Source organism: Scylla paramamosain, chromosome 2 (assembly GCF_035594125.1).
Source record: "Scylla paramamosain isolate STU-SP2022 chromosome 2, ASM3559412v1, whole genome shotgun sequence".
In the NCBI taxonomy this organism is placed as follows: Eukaryota; Metazoa; Arthropoda; class Malacostraca; order Decapoda; family Portunidae; genus Scylla; species Scylla paramamosain.
This window is the reverse complement of record NC_087152.1, coordinates 38,354,317-38,373,603: the sequence shown is the minus strand read 5'-3', so window position 1 is coordinate 38,373,603 and position 19,287 is coordinate 38,354,317. Positions and strand designations below refer to the sequence as shown.

At 41.2% G+C, this 19,287-nt stretch overlaps 1 protein-coding gene and 1 non-coding gene across 2 annotated transcripts; both read right to left on the bottom strand.

Annotated features, from left to right (window-relative positions):
- Positions 1 to 1,092: 1,092 nt before the first annotated feature.
- On the bottom strand, positions 1,093 to 11,193 carry LOC135114713 (homeobox protein MSH-C-like). The gene is made up of 4 exons (XM_064030661.1): positions 10,039 to 11,193; positions 4,296 to 4,453; positions 3,672 to 3,808; positions 1,093 to 2,005 (listed from the first exon to the last, which is right to left on the bottom strand). The coding sequence occupies exons 1-4, from the start codon at positions 10,505 to 10,507 to the stop codon at positions 1,612 to 1,614; spliced, it is 1,158 nt and encodes a 385-aa protein (XP_063886731.1). The 5' UTR covers positions 10,508 to 11,193; the 3' UTR covers positions 1,093 to 1,611.
- Positions 11,194 to 18,561: 7,368 nt separating this feature from the next.
- Trnaa-agc (transfer RNA alanine (anticodon AGC)) lies at positions 18,562 to 18,634 on the bottom strand. The gene has a single exon. It is a non-coding gene; the product is annotated as a tRNA-Ala (tRNA).
- Positions 18,635 to 19,287: the final 653 nt, after the last annotated feature.

Below are 19,287 nucleotides of genomic sequence, written 5' to 3'. Positions count from 1 at the left end.
TTTTCAGGGGTGTGTTCATGACTACAGTGATAGTTTTACAAGGATTATACACAGTCAATGGGAAAAACAGTCATGAGGACCCATGAGGACCCACGTGGCCTTTGAAACTAGTCCTTATGGAAGTCCAAAGCGTTTGAATATACGGGCTCTGGATCTGTTGTTGTCAATAAAAGGAACATGTAAATTGAATCATATCAAGTTCTCTACACAGACATCCAGCAGCTTGACATAATAGGTACTACGGCTATTAAACGCACGCCAAAAGTACGTGTGATGCTCGAGTCACCTAATCAATGAAAGCACAACATTTTTGTTTGCTTGCCTTACCTGGGGAAAATGAGCTGTTCCAGGATTGGACTTGTTACCTGTAGAGGCAAATGGTGGCTGTGGCACTATTTCTATATCTGTTACACTTTGACTTGAATTCTTAAACGCTTTGCTATATCACTGGGTGTAGCAGCAGCTCGGACACCTGCCCATGACAATTGTAAAGTCTCATGAAAATTTTAGGGGAATTTGCACTTCCGGTCGCTACACAAGATTATATTCAAAGACCACAAAGATGATTAACTTGACTAGAGCCTGATAAAAGGAGTCGAAGAAAGGCATGTGTGTGTGTGTGTGTGTGTGTGATTGGTGGTTGCTGTTACAGATGCTTGTGCTGCTGATCTTGGGCAAATGGTACCTACAACTACTGCTGTTTTTCCTTTTTACCACTGTTACCATCACTACTACTACTACTACTACTACTACTACTACTACTGAATTATAACCACTCTTGTCCTCTTGTTTTCTTTACCTCAAATGGTCCTTTTTATCTTCAGTTTTCTTACTGTTTGCTTGATGTCACTTTCTATTTATTTTTTTATTAATCTTTTTATTCCTTTTAATCGATTAAATTACTTGGATGAAAATTATTAAACATATTATTTCTAAGTTTTCTTCTATGATTGCTTTCTTCGCTCTTTTATTTTCACGACATGTTAGTGACCAACAAACATAATACAAAATGTGACAGTTAGAGGATGCTTGTTATAAATAGAAAAATGTATATATCCATTAGCTCTCAGAAGCGTCAATGACAAGATAAAAAAAAAACTTTCCATTTATTAACACCTTGAAATGCAATAAATTACATAAGAGTATTCATAATTCTAGTGCTAGGAACTCTGAAATACCTGATGAGGTGTACATTAAAGAGGTCTTAACGGACCGCCCGCCCCTAAAGGGTGACTGACGGCCTCGCATGACTGAAACATGCACCGCCTTTTTCGCTGGTTTGCTTAGCGAGAACCAACGACGACCTGGTTACGTAAAAATGACCAACTTTCTGTGCTTGCTTCTCTGTTCGCCCCACACATAATCTTCTGAAGGACTCAGCCAACAGGAAGAAACTCTGAATTGAGGTCTAAAATCACACTCCTCTTTGGATTTTGCTTAGTTTCTTTAAATATGGTGTTTTCTTCCCGTAACTCACCAGTGTTTAGAATATAAGGATTCAGACAGACTTGGGCACAGAGGAAACCGCGTCAGTGGCAAACTTTTGGTGTCGGATACATTCTCCTCTCATGACTGGCAGTGTGAGGAGGCGATGACCCAGACCTAGTGTCCTTATACTGCGGGGCGGCCGTCGTGTTGAGTCTGGGCTCCGAAGGTAGGAATTGGTGAGTGCAAGGAGTCCATGGCCGTGGCGGGAGTGTACAGCGGTGACGTCAGGGTGGGCACTGTTCCGGAGCCAATAGGAGACAGCGAGCTGGGAGGCGAGGTGTGAGAGCCACCAATCACATGGCGGTCAGTCAAGGGGTTGATAGGACTTGAATGGATGATTGGTCGCTCACCCGAGGCAGCCACCAGGGAGGAGGGGAGAGGTAGGGCAGGGAGGCACGGTGGAGGGAGGTGGGGCAGGACGTGAGTGGACAGATGGGAGGGCAGGGGAGGCAGAGCGCTGTTGCCATGGAGACCCACGGTGTGTTGGTTGGGGTGGCCCATGGGGTAGTTGAAGAGCCTGATGGGAGTGCAGAGTGAATGCTTTAGTCTTAATGTTCGAAAGGAGTTTAATCCATTCACTAATACTGACGATGTCCAAACTTCATTAACTGAGTCGCCAGTTGTTAGTCAAAATGGAGTAAATAAATATAACGAATGGGTAAATGGAGATGATTTTTAACCTTTTCACAAAAAAAGATCCTTAAGTTAATATAATCCTCATGTTATACCTAAATTAAAATAAAACCGATGCCTTTGTACTGAAGGAGCTAATCACATACTGACGTGCCCTTCTGGAGAACGCAGTGCCAGCTGGACAAGTCTAATGAGCATAGAGAATAGTGAATCATCATTGACCCTAAGAACTCTAGACATAAGTGTAATGTGGCACTTCAACACTTCACCTGCTGATGAGGTATATTCATAATGTACTTCACATGTGTTGGTTTTTTGACAGCCGCAATTATATAACTTTTTTTTTCTTTTGTGGTCCTCAGCCAGACTTCTTTTCACGTGGAAAAGATAAAAAAAAGTTTACCAGTTCTGACACAAACCAAGGCTAATATTTCTCATGAAGTTCAGCATATTTCTATTTCTCTTCTTGTACGTAAATTAATTTAACATAAGTACCGATGCTGGATTGTAAGTTTATTTAGTAATCAGGGTTCGCATTTTGAAACATTTTTGGGTCTCGTACGAGTAATGACTATTCTTAAAGGCCACGGGGATGATTACTCTGATTCTCACGGATGTTTTCTCTTAATGATGCAGAGAGTTTCTTAAGTATCATCAAAATACTAAAAACACTCTTGTAAAACACCAATAACCTCCACTAAACCGTTAGGAGCAATCAGAGTGTGGCGCCGAATCGTTTGAGAAATACAAAGTCCCACATCATCTGACACTCCTAGCACTTACATACTTACGAGTACTTTCACCATGTAACTCTACTACTACACTGACTAACTATTAGGAATATACAGATTACTTATGCATTTTACTAAGATCCACTACACCTGACACCACTACTACCCACTTTTGCAACACTGCCATCTTCTAACTCCACCGTTACAACATCCTCTCCATCTGTCACTCACGGAGGCTGGCACATGAACGCAGATATACCTCCCTATGATTAATTTTCTTGGGATAGTTTTCACGAATGATTAGCTGTGTGTAAACATGTCAAATGAATGTCTTGAAGTTGTGCTGACTGATGGCCTAAGCCACAAATTTTCAACCAGTGTGCCGAGAAGCAGCCGCAGATGCGCCATGGGAATTAGGAAAGATTGATCCTCCTTTAATCAACGTGCACATGGTAAATGTGACATCTGTGAGCATGACATGAGTATGACGCTGTCATATGTCACTGCTTAGTGACAATGTATTTAATTAATTGTGAATTTACATTAACCCATATTTGTGGGCGCATACTCCACTGGATATACGAACTGGTGACCTTTACTGCGCCTGGCGTATGAAAGATTATCATCATTCATTTGTTCCACTTTTAAATACTGATGGTGTGCCTCGCACTTTTTAATGCCAGGCTTGGTGTGCCGTGAAGAAAAAAAAGGTAGAAAGCACAGGCCTAAACATACAGATGAAAGTCCTACGTGTAAAGTTACGGTGGCTTAGAATACAGGTAAATACATACACTCACATATTGGGGCTCTATCACCTACCAGAGGCGGTCGCCCACCACCATGGGCCTGTGGGAGAGCAGGCCGAGCGCCGAGTAGTACTGCTGCGCCATCACCTCCAGGTCATTGGTGTACTTCCGCTTCCACTTGGTGCGCCGATTCTGGAACCAAATCTTGATCTGCCGAAAGAGAGAGAGAGAGAGAGAGAGAGAGAGAGAGAGAGAGAGAGAGAGAGAGAGAGAGAGAGAGAGAGAGAGAGTGTAAAAATTAATATTCATTACTTGTAAAATTAATGTATTGGGAGACAAACAAATAAAACACGCAAGAGAGACACAAACAATACTAAGTGACAAATTTTATAATCCTGACATGATAATAATAATAATAATAATAATAATAGTAATAATAATAATGATAATAATAATAATAATAATAATAATAATAATAATAATAATAATAATAATAATAATAATAATAATGAATAAATAAGTACATAAATAGTTAAAGAAAAGAATAATTGAATAACATATAAATTTACTGATCAACAGTAATTTGTTATACACGGCTTTCTTACAATTATCTCTCTCTCTCTCTCTCTCTCTCTCTCTCTCTCTCTCTCTCTCTCTCTCTCTCTCTCTCTCTCTCTCTCTCTCTCTCTCTTCTCACCTGTGTTTCCGTGAGTTTGAGCTGCTTGGAGAGTTGCAGTCGCTTGCTGACGGAGAGGTATTTGTTCTTCTCAAACTCCTGCTCCAGCGCCTTGATCTGCGAGGCCGTGAAGGCGGTTCTCGGCCTCTTTTTTCGCTCCTCCCCCGCCTTCAGGCTTTCTGCGGAGAGAAAGATAAAAGTCAGCAATGAAGTTACTATAGTGCTCCTTCTGAGTCAAGGAGGAAAACATTTACATACTCGAAGACAGTTTTAGTTCTGTAACAAGACCATTACAACAATGATTCATGGAAACTACATTTTTAGGCACACCTCACGAACGAGTTTTCCTCTTGAGCCAAATCGCCGTGTGGTAGGATAGATCTAAGCAATAATGAAATTAAAGAGAGGGGTTTCATATTTGTATCACGTTAATGATATGGATGTTTGAGAAACCAATCATCAAAAACCATGGAAAAAGAAACGTCACGACCAGGGCGTATATATCAGTCACTCATTAGAAAACGACTAATAATTTTAATAGCCTTGGAAAATTCTTGAAAACTCAAAGAATTTAGTAATTCCAGCACGGATGGTTTATTTTTCATTTCTTTGGGAGATTTTCAAGACCTAAGTGCTGAGTTTTCTTAAAATACGTTTGAGAGGAATCCACTCTTATGAAAACAATTTTTTTTTTCTAATTTCTAAAACAGCTTATGATATAATACGGATGAAAAGCATAAATCTCTTAAAAAGAATGGATACTTTAGTTTAATATGCTTTCGTAAATATTAGCAATCTCTTACCATACTGTTCTTTCCACGTTCTTCTTGAAATAATCACCAAGTAAGGCCAACGTTCCATTCTTAAAGGCATTGCTCTCTAATAAGGATTGCTTTGAAAGACACAGAGATGAGTGGTTGGGTTTATTATTGGTGTTCTTCCCTTTGACGACACATTATCCTTGTTGAATGATCACTAGAATCATGAAAATATCCTTGGAAACTCCAGTAATTTTACTAGAAACCATTAAAAGTAGCCTGGATCAGACGCATAAACGTTTAAAAATACGTACCAAGATACGATGGCAACATTATTCTGAAGGGAAAATGAAACAGATGTCATTGATAATAAAAAAAAAAGAAATAAAATCATTATGCTCGAATAAAAATGTCTAAAAACTACAGTTTCAAAGTCTCTCCGCGATTCTGAAGGTCTATTGAATATTTACGAAGGATTGGAAAGGAAATCTTATATTATTTTCAAATAGTGATAATAATTAATTTCACTCGTATTTCTTCTGATTTCTAAAGTTTCTACTCGTATATGATTTTACCAGATATACAGTAGAGAAGAAAAGTGAAGAGAGAGAGAGAGAGAGAGAGAGAGAGAGAGAGAGAGAGAGAGAGAGAGAGAGAGAGAGAGAGAGAGAGAGAGAGAGAGAGAGAGAGTTACTGAATTGTGCATAGTGTGACACAACAATGTTTCTGGTTGTGTTACTAAGTCCCTGTAAGAAAGAAAATAGTCCAAGTTTACATTTGCCTTCGTTAGAACTTCAAGGTTTATTTGTCAGTTTAGGATGTCCTGTTAATTTTTCAGTCTGAAACTCTGCTGCACGAGCATTGCAAAAATAGTAAACCTCTCTCTCTCTCTCTCTCTCTCTCTCTCTCTCTCTCTCTCTCTCTCTCTCTCTCTCTTCGTATAATGTTCAGCGTATGACGTGTCCTACCCATATTATTATCATTATTGTTATCATTACTATTACTTTCAACTAATTTTTAGTAAGATTGCTCACAATTTTGGCCTGCTCCCTCATTCATGTTGGAACACCATCTAGTGAAGGTGATGTGACATGCTGTATCACTCACATCTTGTCTACATGCATATATCATGTAAATATTGGAAAAAAAGCAGACGTAGATGAATAAAAACAATGAAATGGAGAAACATTATCATTAGAATATCTGCCAAACTTTGGTGAGATCTCTCTTCCGCGATACTTATATATGCAGCATGCTGAGATCAGAGTAATGACTACAACACTGACTCAGGGAATTTCAAAAGTACACTTGTTAATCCTGGTTTAAATATAAGGATGTGTCTGGTCATGGAAGGTATTTGGAATTTTAAAAGTACACATCTATTAATCTTTGTTTCAAGATAAAAATGTGTTTGAGCAACGAAGTATTTAAGATGTATAGCACACACCTGTGTTTATTTTGGTCTCGTGTTGATTATACAGTTCGATGATGTTCCGAAAGGGTAGGGAAAGAATATATGTGAGGTTAATCCTGTTGCTGCTATATGAGACATCGTTTATTCATTAGAAATCACTTGGAGGCCTTTTATTTTTTTTTTCTTTCCTTTTGTAGTTACTTTTGAAATAATACTGGCTTAGCACCATAAGAATAATTCTTTTAATGCTTTTTCTTTCTTGAAGGTTCTTGTAAAGAATTTGGACAGTGTTTTAAGTGTTGAGAATTGTTGCATATCATAGCGAAAACGATCAAAATAGCGCTAACCTGACTTATTACAACATGGCGCGAGGGCAAACTAAAAATACTACTGAAACATGATCGTGGCAAGAGAAAATAGAGGTTGTGACTATAATTTAATGAGGGAAGCGTAACGTGAGTAGTAATGAGATCTGCAGAATAGATACAGTCTTGGTCAGAAGTAGAGAAATTTATCATTACAAAACAAACTGTCTGAGTAATTACTTTTATTATTTTTTGGACGATTTCTGGATTTTTTTTCTTAATTAAATTCTCCATCATGTGGTGTATCTGTCTTTGGCCTGTCTAGGGTGAGTGTGGTTTAAAAATTCGCCTTAAAATTTCTGTTTCTAATATGAAAATTAGGAAAAATGAGAGGATTTTCATCTCGATTTTCCGAAAAGCAGAAAAAAAAAGACCTACGTAAGAAGTTTGTTTATAAAGACGAAACAATACTCACTGCTATTATATATATTTATTGTGTTTTCTCAATATTAAGTCCAGTGATGTGGCTAGGAAATATCAATTGTCAAGTTTTATGAAGAGATTGTCAGCAGGTCAGAGAACTGAAGAGTAGGGGAAGACACAAGGCACAGTGGAAGTGACAGCAGGAGGTTACCCATTTTCTGCCCACAAGTTTGCAAGAATAAGTTATTTTAATCACTGGATCATCGCGACCCTAACAACAACAAAAACAAGAGTTACTTTAATGCTGGCCAGACCGTGAGGATATTGGAGAGGAAAGATTTATTATATACTAGAAGAGCAAGATAAGGTGTCATGAGAGGGAGAGGACTTGACTTGAGGTAGCCAGGAGTGTGTTTGGGAAGGTGCAGAGTAGTACTTAGTTTCTCTTACTTTTCCGATGCATCTGTAAAGAAGATGACCAATTTATTTCTTCGCAACCCATGCACTTCGTCTGTTTGTGAATATACTGCTTAAATCATGCACCGAACCTTACTTTTTGACACAAAAAAAAACATATATATATTTTTTTTAATGTTGATAAGTTTGTTCGCTGCGAGAATGTGTATGCCTTATCTATCTATCTATTTACTTTTTTTTTTTTTTTCATTTTTCATTAATTTATATCCTACTTTTAAAAAACCATCACATCTAAGGAAAAAATAACCTAACCAACCTAGACATAACGAACATCTATGCTTAAATGTGTAAAATTTTTCGTTGTTTTGCATTTTATATTTTAGGTTGAATTTACAGTTCATACGAATGGAATAAGATGAGAGAGAGAGAGAGAGAGAGAGAGAGAGAGAGAGAGAGAGAGAGAGAGAGAGAGAGAGAGAGAGAGAGAGAGAGAGAGAGAGAGAGAGAGAGAGAGAGAGAGAGAGAGAGAGAGAGAGAGAGAGAAACAAGAATAACACGTATTAATAGCCTCGTTAAATTGTGATTAATAACAGTCAGTGTCATCGTGGCGCCGACATCCGAGCCGCGCAGGTCAGCGGGTCATCCTCCCGGCCGAGCGTGACCTGACCACCTGGGAGGCGCCACAGGAAGGCTTGGCGGGTCCTCTAGTTCCTCCTGCCCACAAAGGGTCGCATTGTGGCATTACTTTGTTTGGTGCTTAACAGTGATGTCCCTGTACCACACAGACCAATGTAGAGGCAGGGTCTTTGTTATCACAGCGGCACATCCTTTGCAGGTCACCCGTCTTTATTAAAATAGCAATAATCGTTATTTTTTTTCACTCTTGTTATTATCATTACTACTACTACCGCTACTACTACTACTACTACTGCTACTGCTACTACTGCTACTACTACTACTACTATTAATTCTATTATTATTATTATTATTATTATTATTATTATTATTATTATTATTATTATTATTATTATCTGTATCATCATCACCATCGTCATCATTTTATTATTTTTTATTATTATTAAATAGCAGCATCATCATGATGATGATCATCATTTTTATTCATTATATCATCATTATAACATTTTAAAGACATAAATTTTCTTAACTTTCCTCTTTATTGATTAACAACACATAACAGATTTGAAGTACCAGCAAACACACACACACACACACACACACACACACACACACACACACACACACACACACACACACACACACAGATAGGCAGTCCAGGCAGGATGGTCATGATTCGTCTCATTATTGGAATTAAAATGTAGCAGAGGCAGAGCCCAGCCCTTCTCCTTTCAGTCGCCTCTCACGGTGCGCTGGGAATACAGTGCCGTAATGTAGAAAGGACTAATGCGGACCATAATTATGATGCCACTACTAATAACCCAACTCAAAAAAATTGAGTGAATTGCTCAGGAAACTATTGCTTTGATAACAATAAGTAAATGCAGTAAATGGATGTAAGAATCACCATCTTTTTGGAACACCGCTGTCAAACACGTATATGCTATTAATGTATGCTAAAATACATTACCCGATTATTATAAACCATCATTAGATTCAAATCATTAATACTCATTGAAAAAAATAATAATGTTCTAAATATTCAGTGAATGGTCTCTGGCCACAAAATTTTATAAGAATTATTTCCAGTCTAGTTTTAACATCTGATGCTCAATGAACATCAACACTTCCCACGCTCCGCCGCCCGCCACCCGCCGCCAATGCCTTCCGATGCCACCCCCAGTGCCACAGTATCACCACTCTCCAGTCCTGCCTTCACCTACCACCCCTCATAACACTAATACCGGAGGTGCTTTCATTCTTCATCCCCATCGCCCCATCGCCCACATCGCCTCACCGCCCACACCTCCAACAGGTCTTCGGTGCGGCCGGACACAATCCCCTGTGATGCCGCCGCGCCGCCCGGTGTTACCCGCTCTCCCGTCTATTAAACATCTAGTATCGCCCTTCGTAGCTCCCACAGGGCTGTACCTTACTACCTCCTGCAATGCCGCTGCCGCTTTCTCCTCAACGTTGCCATCACCTCTCACTGCGATGCCCACAGCGCTTGCCACCCTGCCACCCGGTTTTACTCCCTTCATTTCCCGATCGAGGTGCGCACCGCCGACTATGAAATATGTAGCAGTGGCGGCATGCTTGCTAAGTGCATAATTCTGTATAGTCGAATCCAATCGAATTCAAATATGCAATGTCTCACTCATGATGTCTGCTCCCTCGTCCTGAGTGTTGCTTTCCCTTACCCACTCCGGTCTGCACGGTGATAGATCTTGCAATTACAGAATGCTTATCACACACACACACACACACACACACACACACACACACACACACACACACACACACACACTCACCCGCATCACTGGGCCGCGCGTCACTGGAGGTGGTTACGCCCCCCTCGGCCTCCATGGCTTGGCTTTTGAGGTCATCCACCACCACTTCGTCCTCGCCTCCGTCACACTCCCTCATCTCTCCTTCATCTTCATCCTCCTCTTCCTCTTCTTCATACTCATCTTCGCGCCCTGTTGTCGTGACGTCGCTCTCCGCCTTGGAGGAGGGCCGCGGAGACTCAGACACGGCGCGCAGGCTGGCCAGGAACATGGGTGATGCATGGCTGGGTGGCTGCGGTGGAGAAGCCTCCCGCCTGTTTTGCTGCCCGTGCAAGTCTGGCCTGGGTGGTCTTAGTGCCGAGATGAGGGGGGAGGGCTGGGGCGGAAGACTTGGATGGTTGTGTCCAGACTCAGGTCTCCGGGAAGCTAAAAGAGACTCAATAGAAAAAGAGTCTGGAGCCACAGTGATTCTTGGAGGCGGAGAGGACATCATGTAACCTTTTTCTCCAGTATCACTTTTGCATAAACTTAAGTTGCCGTATTTCTTGTTGTAAAGTCAATCCACCTTTTGTACAATCTTTTCAGCCAGAGAAAAATATGTCTTCAGCTGCGTCGTGGCTCCAGTATCATCCTGGTGTCGCTTATGACAGGCACGCGAGGTCAAGTGGAATATTTGATGGAATTCCAGTAACACCTTACCGGTCACGCCCCGCAACACCACCTCCAGCACTCACTGTCCACCGCGCGTCTCACCACATTAGTGGAATGGATACTTATTCTGATCAGGATTTTAATGGGAACTGAACATATCGTCTTGATAACACACATTCCAAGCTTGTATTCCGCACTGTTGGAATTTTTAGTTTGAATTCGTAGTGGCGGGTTTCGAGATCACTGTGGCCGTCCTAAGAGTCTTGCTTTCAGGAATGACATTTGTTCTAGCTATCAATTCAATAAAAATATGACGAAATTTATGTATTTCTTCTCAACGGTTTATTTGAGATTCCTATTTTTTATTTTTTTGCATTAGCGAGATTTTCAGCAACTCACCAAGAGTGTTAAACGTGTCTCCATCACCACAATCACCACGATCACACCACCACCACCATGCACCACACCCTGGGGAGGCCTGCGACGGTCTGTGGGCAGCGGGTGTGTCACGCGGAGGGTGGGAACGTGTGGCACTCGGATGCTACTGGGGTGCCACACACACACACACACACACACACACACACACACGAGTGGCACCCAAGGCTGATGAGGGCCAGGGTGTTGCACAGTGCCAGGTTCTCGTAGGGGAATTTGAAATGACACAAGATTCATTCTTCATGTTGTTGTAATTGCGTGTAAAGGCCACGGAACGCAGATCTGGGGAGTTTCGAATTTAATATTGTGATGGTAATGATAAACACAAAATATTATGTGGTAATGGGCAGTGTCGGAAGACGGCGCTACTGAACGAGGCACCAGGGTGGAGGGCGGGGCCAAGCTGCCAGCCACGCCCCTGCCCGCCCCCAGCCCTTGTCTCTAGTGCTCTTTTTCACGTTACACTAAGCGTCACCCATTTCCCTTCCGCACATCTACGCTTTGCCCGGCCCTCGCCTCCACCCCGCCGGCCACGCCCCGCAGAAGTGATGTTTTTTTTTTTTTTTTCATTTTGGGGAGAATTTGTAGATGGATTGAAGAGGCAGAGGAATGAGACGATAGAAGAGAAAGAAATGATCATTCATATCTGTTAACAGTACACCTTATTTCACCTGGATTGAACATGAGTGTGTCAAAATGTGAGGATAATGGGAAAGAGAAGGGAAAAAGATAAATTTACTTTTGATGGTGATTTTACTGACGTCTCCAATTTCTAACCTCCCATGCAGTTGTACACACAAGCACTTAGCTCAGAAACTCATGCCTCCCTTCTCCTTGACTCTCACAGTAATCACTATACACGGTACTTCCCAAGACGCAAGGACCATGACAACCCTTACCCTAACCATTTCTATCCTGAAGTCCCACAGCATGCCCACAGCCACAAGAAACTGTCAGTTGATACCCAAGCACTGGTGAAGACTAGAAACTTTTGTAGATCTTAGGCGATGCACAGTAGATAACCTACTTCTCATTTGAAACCTGAGAACAAAGCTTAGAATCTGAATATAATAAAAAAAAAAAAAAAAAAACCAGAACACAGAACGGTATTGCAGTGTTGTTTTGAAGTGTGACAAAACTATCCATGATATTTGTCATATTAAAACTTTCTGTAATACTTTAATGTTTGTCTTTTCATGGTCATAATTCACTTACTAAAGCTGAAGTTTATGTTACTGTGTAGTAAATAACATCGCTGTCAATTCTGGAATGTGAGTTTGGTGCTGCATCATTTCACACTCTGCCTGTTCCACAATGCATAAAAGAACATCGTAGTCGTCATTAGAGTAAATTTTAGTATCATATGGGCAAACGAGGCAAGCGAGGAGTAAGTTAAGAAGAGTAACAGTTAAGGTAACAACACATGAACTGAAATGTTGCAAAAAAGTCAGACGCCGTTTTTTAAGTTGTTTTGTTGTAATTATGGTTATTATTATTGTTGCTGTTGTTGTTTTTGTTACATATCTATTATTATTATTATTATTATTATTATTATTATTATTATTATTATTATTATTATTATTATTATTATTATTATCATCATCATTATTATTATAATTATTATTATTATCATTATTATCATCATTATCGTCATCATCATTATCCTAGTCATATTAATATTAAGCAGTATTCAGTTGGCCAACAAAGCCAAGACACCACAACGCACCGCCACAGCGACCAAGGACAGCAAACACTCAAACACTGCAAGCCAAAAGAGAAAGAGATGGCTTATAATCTAAACCAACTCATAAACTAAACCTACCTCCTCAGAAAAAAAAAAAAAAAAAAATAAATAAATATGCAGATAAAATATAGAATAAAGTTATTAATAAAAAAGAAAAATAAAGTCTATACAATAAAAAAAAAAAAAAGCTAAACCCTGAGTATACAGCTTCTATAACTTAATAAAATGGCCTGGTGCAACTATAGAGGATGATTCTGAAAGACCACTGGCAGCAACATGAATGAGTGAGGCGCTCAAACCTTTATGTGCATAGGTTTTGATTTATGCGTTAACAAACAATACAGCAGTACCCAAGTGAATTAATGTATTATATTGCTATTAAAAATAAAACTGCTAAACTAAATTATGATCAAGAAAATATAAGATTTATACTTAAAGGACGTAGAGAAAACGACACTCGCAGAAAGACTATTCCACGCCATCACTGTTGAAGAAATAGAATTTTGAGCGAGTGGAGTGGTGCAGCCCAGGCACTCAGCGAGACGGTGAGTGCGTGGAATTAGTCACATGTGTCCATCTCCGTGACGCGGAACGTTCACACACAGGGTGACGGAGTGAAATGTTCGGTATTATGATGAATTTTGTAGAATCTGGACGGCGCAGTGAAAGAACAGACGAGCACAAGAAGACTACAAAAAGCCAGTTGACCACAAGGCATCTGAGCACTTAAAACTTGCCATCTATCATCATCATCCATACATTTATCCACCTTAAAAAATACTAGTGTCACGTAAGGTCTGTGCGCTTCCCAGTTGCTACATTAGTTCCATTGTTTGCTGTCCAATTTAAACTATTTCATTTTTAACTCTGATTTTGTTTAGTTCAAAGGCGTACACTGACTGTCCTATCAAAGAAGGCACAGCCACTCACCAAATCCAAGGACTCATCATCGGAAATATGTATGAGTTCTTGGAAATTACCTTCTTTCTTTTCTTATTAACAACATTTTAGAGGTAAGAAGATCCTTAGAGAAAGAAAACCATCTAATATGAAAGAGACAGGTTCATATATTGCATGCAGTACAGTACATCAGCTACCACATCAAGCATTTTTTTGCCTCTACATTTATTGAATAGATTTTCCATTTCTCAACGCATCGACCTACCAAGAAAACGAGCTTAGTGTTGACTCCATGCAAAATACATCAAGTAATCGTTCATTGACCTCTGATATGTTGCCAGCATTATCCGTTTCAATACCTGTGACAATAACACGTTATTTCATCTTAATATAGCACTATATGGTTGTTACTCATCAAAATAATAGCACTACCAGCACTAAAAGGTTTAACTACTGGATCACTCCTTCTGCTGTCAGTGGTGCCTTTCGAAATTACACCATTAACTTCCACCAGACCATTTCAACAGCCCTTTTTTACAACTGTGGTCGTCCATTGCTGACATTCAGAACACTGTCAAGAACTGTCTGCATCAACACAGAAAAAAGGAGAGAATGAGATAATACGTTCAGCTTGTCTTTGCTAGGTTATAAAATAATTTATGAGACTTTAGAGCAAAATAAATGTCTAAAAAGATGTTGATAATTATGAGAAAATTGTCAGGAAGTGAAAGGGTAAAGTTTGATGGCAAGTTACATCAGTGAAAGCGAGAAGTGTCTAAAAAGATGTTGATGATTATGAAAAAATAGTCTAGCAGTGAAAGATTTAAGTCTGATGAAAAGCCAGATTAGTTAAAGGGCGAAGTATCTAAAAAGGTGTTGATATAAAAAAAAAAAAAAAATTCAGCAGTGAAAGCTACATATATCTCACGTTCCATCGGCGGTGACCAACACCAGTGATGAAATGCACTGCACGCAGCAGCCCACACGACTACCACACAGCCGCCGCGACCGTCGCTATCACTGGTGTGTCTGCGTCGATACACTATCCATCATTGTTAACGACAGGAGGTGAGTGTTCTCCCGAGGCCATTATAAGAACATTATATTCCTGACACACTCCCGCAGACCTTAGGGGGAACGCGGGCCTCAAAACGGTAAAAAAAAACAATTAAAACCCAGGTCGGCGCCTCTTTCTTTGTAACGTGAATAGCTTATCAGCATTAATGAGAGGAGTCACGTGACCTTAATAGGCTTCCCTGTCAGTAATTAATGAGTGAGTGAGGGATGGGTCGCGCGTCTGGCAGCCACGTGAGGGGGCGGGGCGCTGCTCTCTCTTCACCTCACCGGGGTGCTTCTGGCGCTGGGCACGGCGCGGCGCGGCCACTGCTGCCCTGTCACTGCCTGACTTTGTTGATACTGTCACACCTGCTAGGATGATTGCTATTGCAACTACGAGGAGAACAACAACAACAACAACAATTATTACTACTAGTACTACTACTATTACTACTACTATTACTATATTACTACTATACCTACTACTATTACATATCTCAGTCACAAGGAGCATATATTTACGTAGTAGAATATGTCTATGTTTATTAACCTGTATTTGTATTTGAGAGACGGATAAATAGATTAATAGGTCGACAGACAGACATAATTAGGTTGATATATAAACTATATAGAGATAGATTGATAGGTATGAGAGAGAGAGAGAGAGAGAGAGAGAGAGAGAGAGAGAGAGAGAGAGAGAGAGAGAGAGAGAGAGAGAGAGAGAGAGGCGCCAGGAGGCACCCTGCCGTGACCCCTCAGCCTCAGACAAAGCGAAGTGAGGCACAGTTTTGACGTGGTGTCGGGTGCCACTGTGGTGTGGGCTGGCGGGATGGGAGGGCGGGAGGGGAAGGGGGACAAGGGAGATGGGTCTGGATGATGGGTAGAGTCAGTATGGCCATGGGAAGATAGCGGCATGGTCAGGATGCATCAATTGGATATGGGAGGGTTAGTGTGTGTGTGTGTGTGTGTGTGTGTGTGTGTGTGTGTGTGTGTGTGTATGCGCTATTATCATCACATGCATCCATTCACTGCCCTACGCGTCCATCAGTTCTATAAAAGTCCACGCAAATAAGCTGTTTCCTTTTTGCCGCATTTCCTCCACTACCCTCCCGTTTTAATCCTCGCAAGGGCACGGCTGTACGTACAAAAACCACCCCGCTAATGAGGTTCTAACGAAGAGACTCTGCCAAGGCGCTCCGGACAGCACGAGGCGCTGCTCAATTATATTCACCTCTCGTTAGTTCGCGGAGTGGGGGAAAGGAAGAGGAGGAGGAGGAGGAGGAAGGGGTGGGGGAGCGACTGATGAGTGTGAGGGGTGAGTGTGGGTGACGGAGCAGAGCTGAAGGGTGGGTAATGAGTGAGGTGTGTGGGTGTGGGCGATCAGGCTGTGTGATGGTGGGAAAAGATTGCTGTGCTAAAAAGTTTGAGAGTTACAGCAGCGGTGTAATTTGTGATGCTTCTGATGGTGTTCGCTTCTTGGGGTAAGTTGACTTTGTAGTGGTGTGAACCATTCGGCAAATTTATCTTTATTATCTTTATATATTTCTTTAATGTTCAAATATCTGGTGCACCTAAGGTGTGGGCTCTTAACGTATCCTTGAGACGACTCTGCAAGAAAATAGTGGGTGGGCTTGCTGCTCTGGAGGTAATGTCGCTATTTATTTATTTATTTATTTATTTATTTATCTACTTATTTTACGTTACTTAGACAATGAAAAGATAGATTTCCGTTTGGTCTAAGTATGGAAGTGTATGCTGAACTGATGTCCCACCTCGATGAAATAACGAAGGTGTTGCTAACAAGGCAGGAGTGTCGATAGGAAAATGCTGCCTTAACCACATCATACATATTTTATCCGTGAACGAAACGACTACAATAGGGTTTGGCTACACGATAACGACTTATTCTGCTTATGGGTGATCACTGAACTATTATGGTGCTTTGTATATTGGTTATAAAACGTAAACGAAGCTGCCTTACAGAGATAATGTGTGTCAAACAACTGCATGTCAACAAAGCTAATAATGAAATCAATAATGAAATTTTTCAATGGTGCTAATAATGGAATCCTTGTGAGAAAAACAGTAAAACCAAGTGGCTGGATCAAAACCTTTCATTCCTGCTTAATGGGAGCGGAAAGGTGTTCATTTGTGACACTTGAAAAATACATAAGTCTTAGCATTCATCCGTCATGGTGTCGGCGTGGCTCTCGGGCAATACTGGGTCTTGATGAGCTGTGCACCGCGGCCAAGGAGGCGACACCATACCAGACACTGAATAGACATGAAAAATACTCCTCCCCAGATTGTGAACGACACTAAAGACTCAGGTGTAATAAATGAGAGATAGAACGAGTCTTAAAACGTGGTGTGGGCAGGCAACCATCTAGACAGGTCATCTCTCACCTTCCCTAGTGCCAAACAACCCTTCGCAGAGCCGCCTTACTCACTAAGTCTCCATCTCCTCGCCCTTCCCTCTCCGTCATGCCTCTTGAAGGATCACCCGACTAATTGTTATAACGAGAGTCAGTCTGAGGATCACCCACACCTACCTCATTACCGCAGGCCAGCTAAAATGGGCCACGAAGGAGGGGGAGGGAAGAGAGAAAGCAGTGAAGTATGTATGGCGTGGCGGGGAGAAACGAGTGTCGCGTGAGAGGAGTGAGTGAGATGCGAGGGAGTGATGTGGTGTTCAAAGGCGAGAAACGTGGAGTAAGACTGTTGTGGAGTATGGAATAATGCTAAATATGTGTTTTTATACCGGTATTTGTGTATAGAAACTCGGACCTCATTGGTATTTTCACTTCTATATTTCTTTCTCTTAATGCAAGAGGGTCACTGGCCAAGGGCAACAAAATAACTAGGAAAAAAAAAAAAGATCCACTTAGGTGCCAGTTCCCAAAAGACTGCAGAAAGAAAAGTCAGATGACGGAGGATGTGTGTCTTGTTAGCAAAAGGCGCAGTGTTTGGTTTAAGCTGGATTTATAAAAGTTGAATATCAGCCTGTTAACCACCAAATAATGCGCAGTTAATACATGGCGCTGGTTAGAAGGCGACATACCAGACACAGGCTGGGTGCTCCACGCGCGTGACCTACCACTTCACAAAATACAAATAGATCAAGACCACTACTTCTTCAGGACTGGTGAATCTCGTAGCATATTCCTTACTGAAGGCCACTGAAGTGTAAGACTGTTTATTTTTTTGAAGGTCTGATATATAGATGGACCGATAAAAGAATGCAAGGACTAAATAAATGAATATATATGAATAAATAAATAAATAAATAAATATAGAGAAATCCTCTTTTGTTTTACTCATCGATCAACTATACAATGAAAGAGTTCATAAAAGAGAATGTTAGAATGTTAGATTAGTTCCAGAGGAGTCCTGACATACTTTTGCTTTGAGAGAGTTCCAGTTACAGAAAGGAAGGCTGAAAAAAGAAGATATGATACAACTTACCATGAAGAGAAGGGGATGAAAGAGTGAAGATACCAGTCGACTCCTGAACTGGTTAGAATTGTGAGAGGAGAGCTTTAAGAATACGAGAATATGGAAAATTTAGGGTATGGGGCAAGGATGAAGGTGAAGAGTATGAAGATGTGCACTTACGAGTATGTGGGATGACGATGGTAATGATGACAATGATGATGATGATGAAGAATGTAATCTGTCACAACTTTTTTTTTTCTTTAAAGCTGTTCATATTTCATTATTTTCTAGCGTCTAATCTTTTAATGATAACAAAACAAAGATCGTGGAGATGCGGGGTATCGATCCCCGTACCTCTCACATGCTAAGCGAGCGCTCTACCACTTGAGCTACATCCCCTGGTGAGTGAGTGTGTGTGTGTGTCTCTGAAGGCGTGTGTGAGTGTAAGTGTGTGTGTGTGTGTGTGTGTGTGTGTGTGTGTGTGAGAGAGAGAGAGAGAGAGAGAGAGAGAGAGAGAGAGAGAGAGAGAGAGAGAGAGAGAGAGAGAGAGAGAGAGAGAGAGAGAGAGAGAGAGAGAGAGAGAGAGAGAGTATGAAACAGATAGGAAACAAAAAAGTTATTTCTATTGTCTCTCTCTCTCTCTCTCTCTCTCTCTCTCTCTCTCTCTCTCTCTCTCTCTCTCTCTCTCTCTCTCTCTCTCTCTCTCTCTCTCTCTCTCTCTTTCCCCTCCCTCACTCAATCATCCATCAGTGCTATCAACTATCATCCCTTTGGTGGTCAGGTCAAGCGGCGCCGTGACCCTAAGCCAGGTCACGGGGTCAAGTGCCGCCCAGTGACCTCCACGCGCCCGCCAGCAGGTCTGCCATGACTCAGGAAGGGCCAAGAAACACGCAGGGGATGAATGATGAGTTGAGGCGGTCATCCAAGGATTGTTTAGAGGACACTGAGCCAAACTGGGTGACGACGGGAGGAAGCAGGGCACAGTAGGGCACAGCGGGGCACAGCGGGGGACAGGAAAGGCGAGGACGGAAAGGTAGAGAAAGGAAGGAGGA

Bases quoted from the DNA above. Each gene is read 5' to 3' on its own strand.
- LOC135114713 (XM_064030661.1), bottom strand. From the start codon at position 10,507: ATGATGTCCTCTCCGCCTCCAAGAATCACTGTGGCTCCAGACTCTTTT. The intron at 4,454-10,038 runs GTGAGTGTGTGT...TTCTCTCCGCAG, and splicing joins CGCGCGGCCCAGTGATGCGG to AAAGCCTGAAGGCGGGGGAG. The intron at 3,809-4,295 runs GTGAGAAGAGAG...CTCTTTCGGCAG, and splicing joins TCAAACTCACGGAAACACAG to ATCAAGATTTGGTTCCAGAA.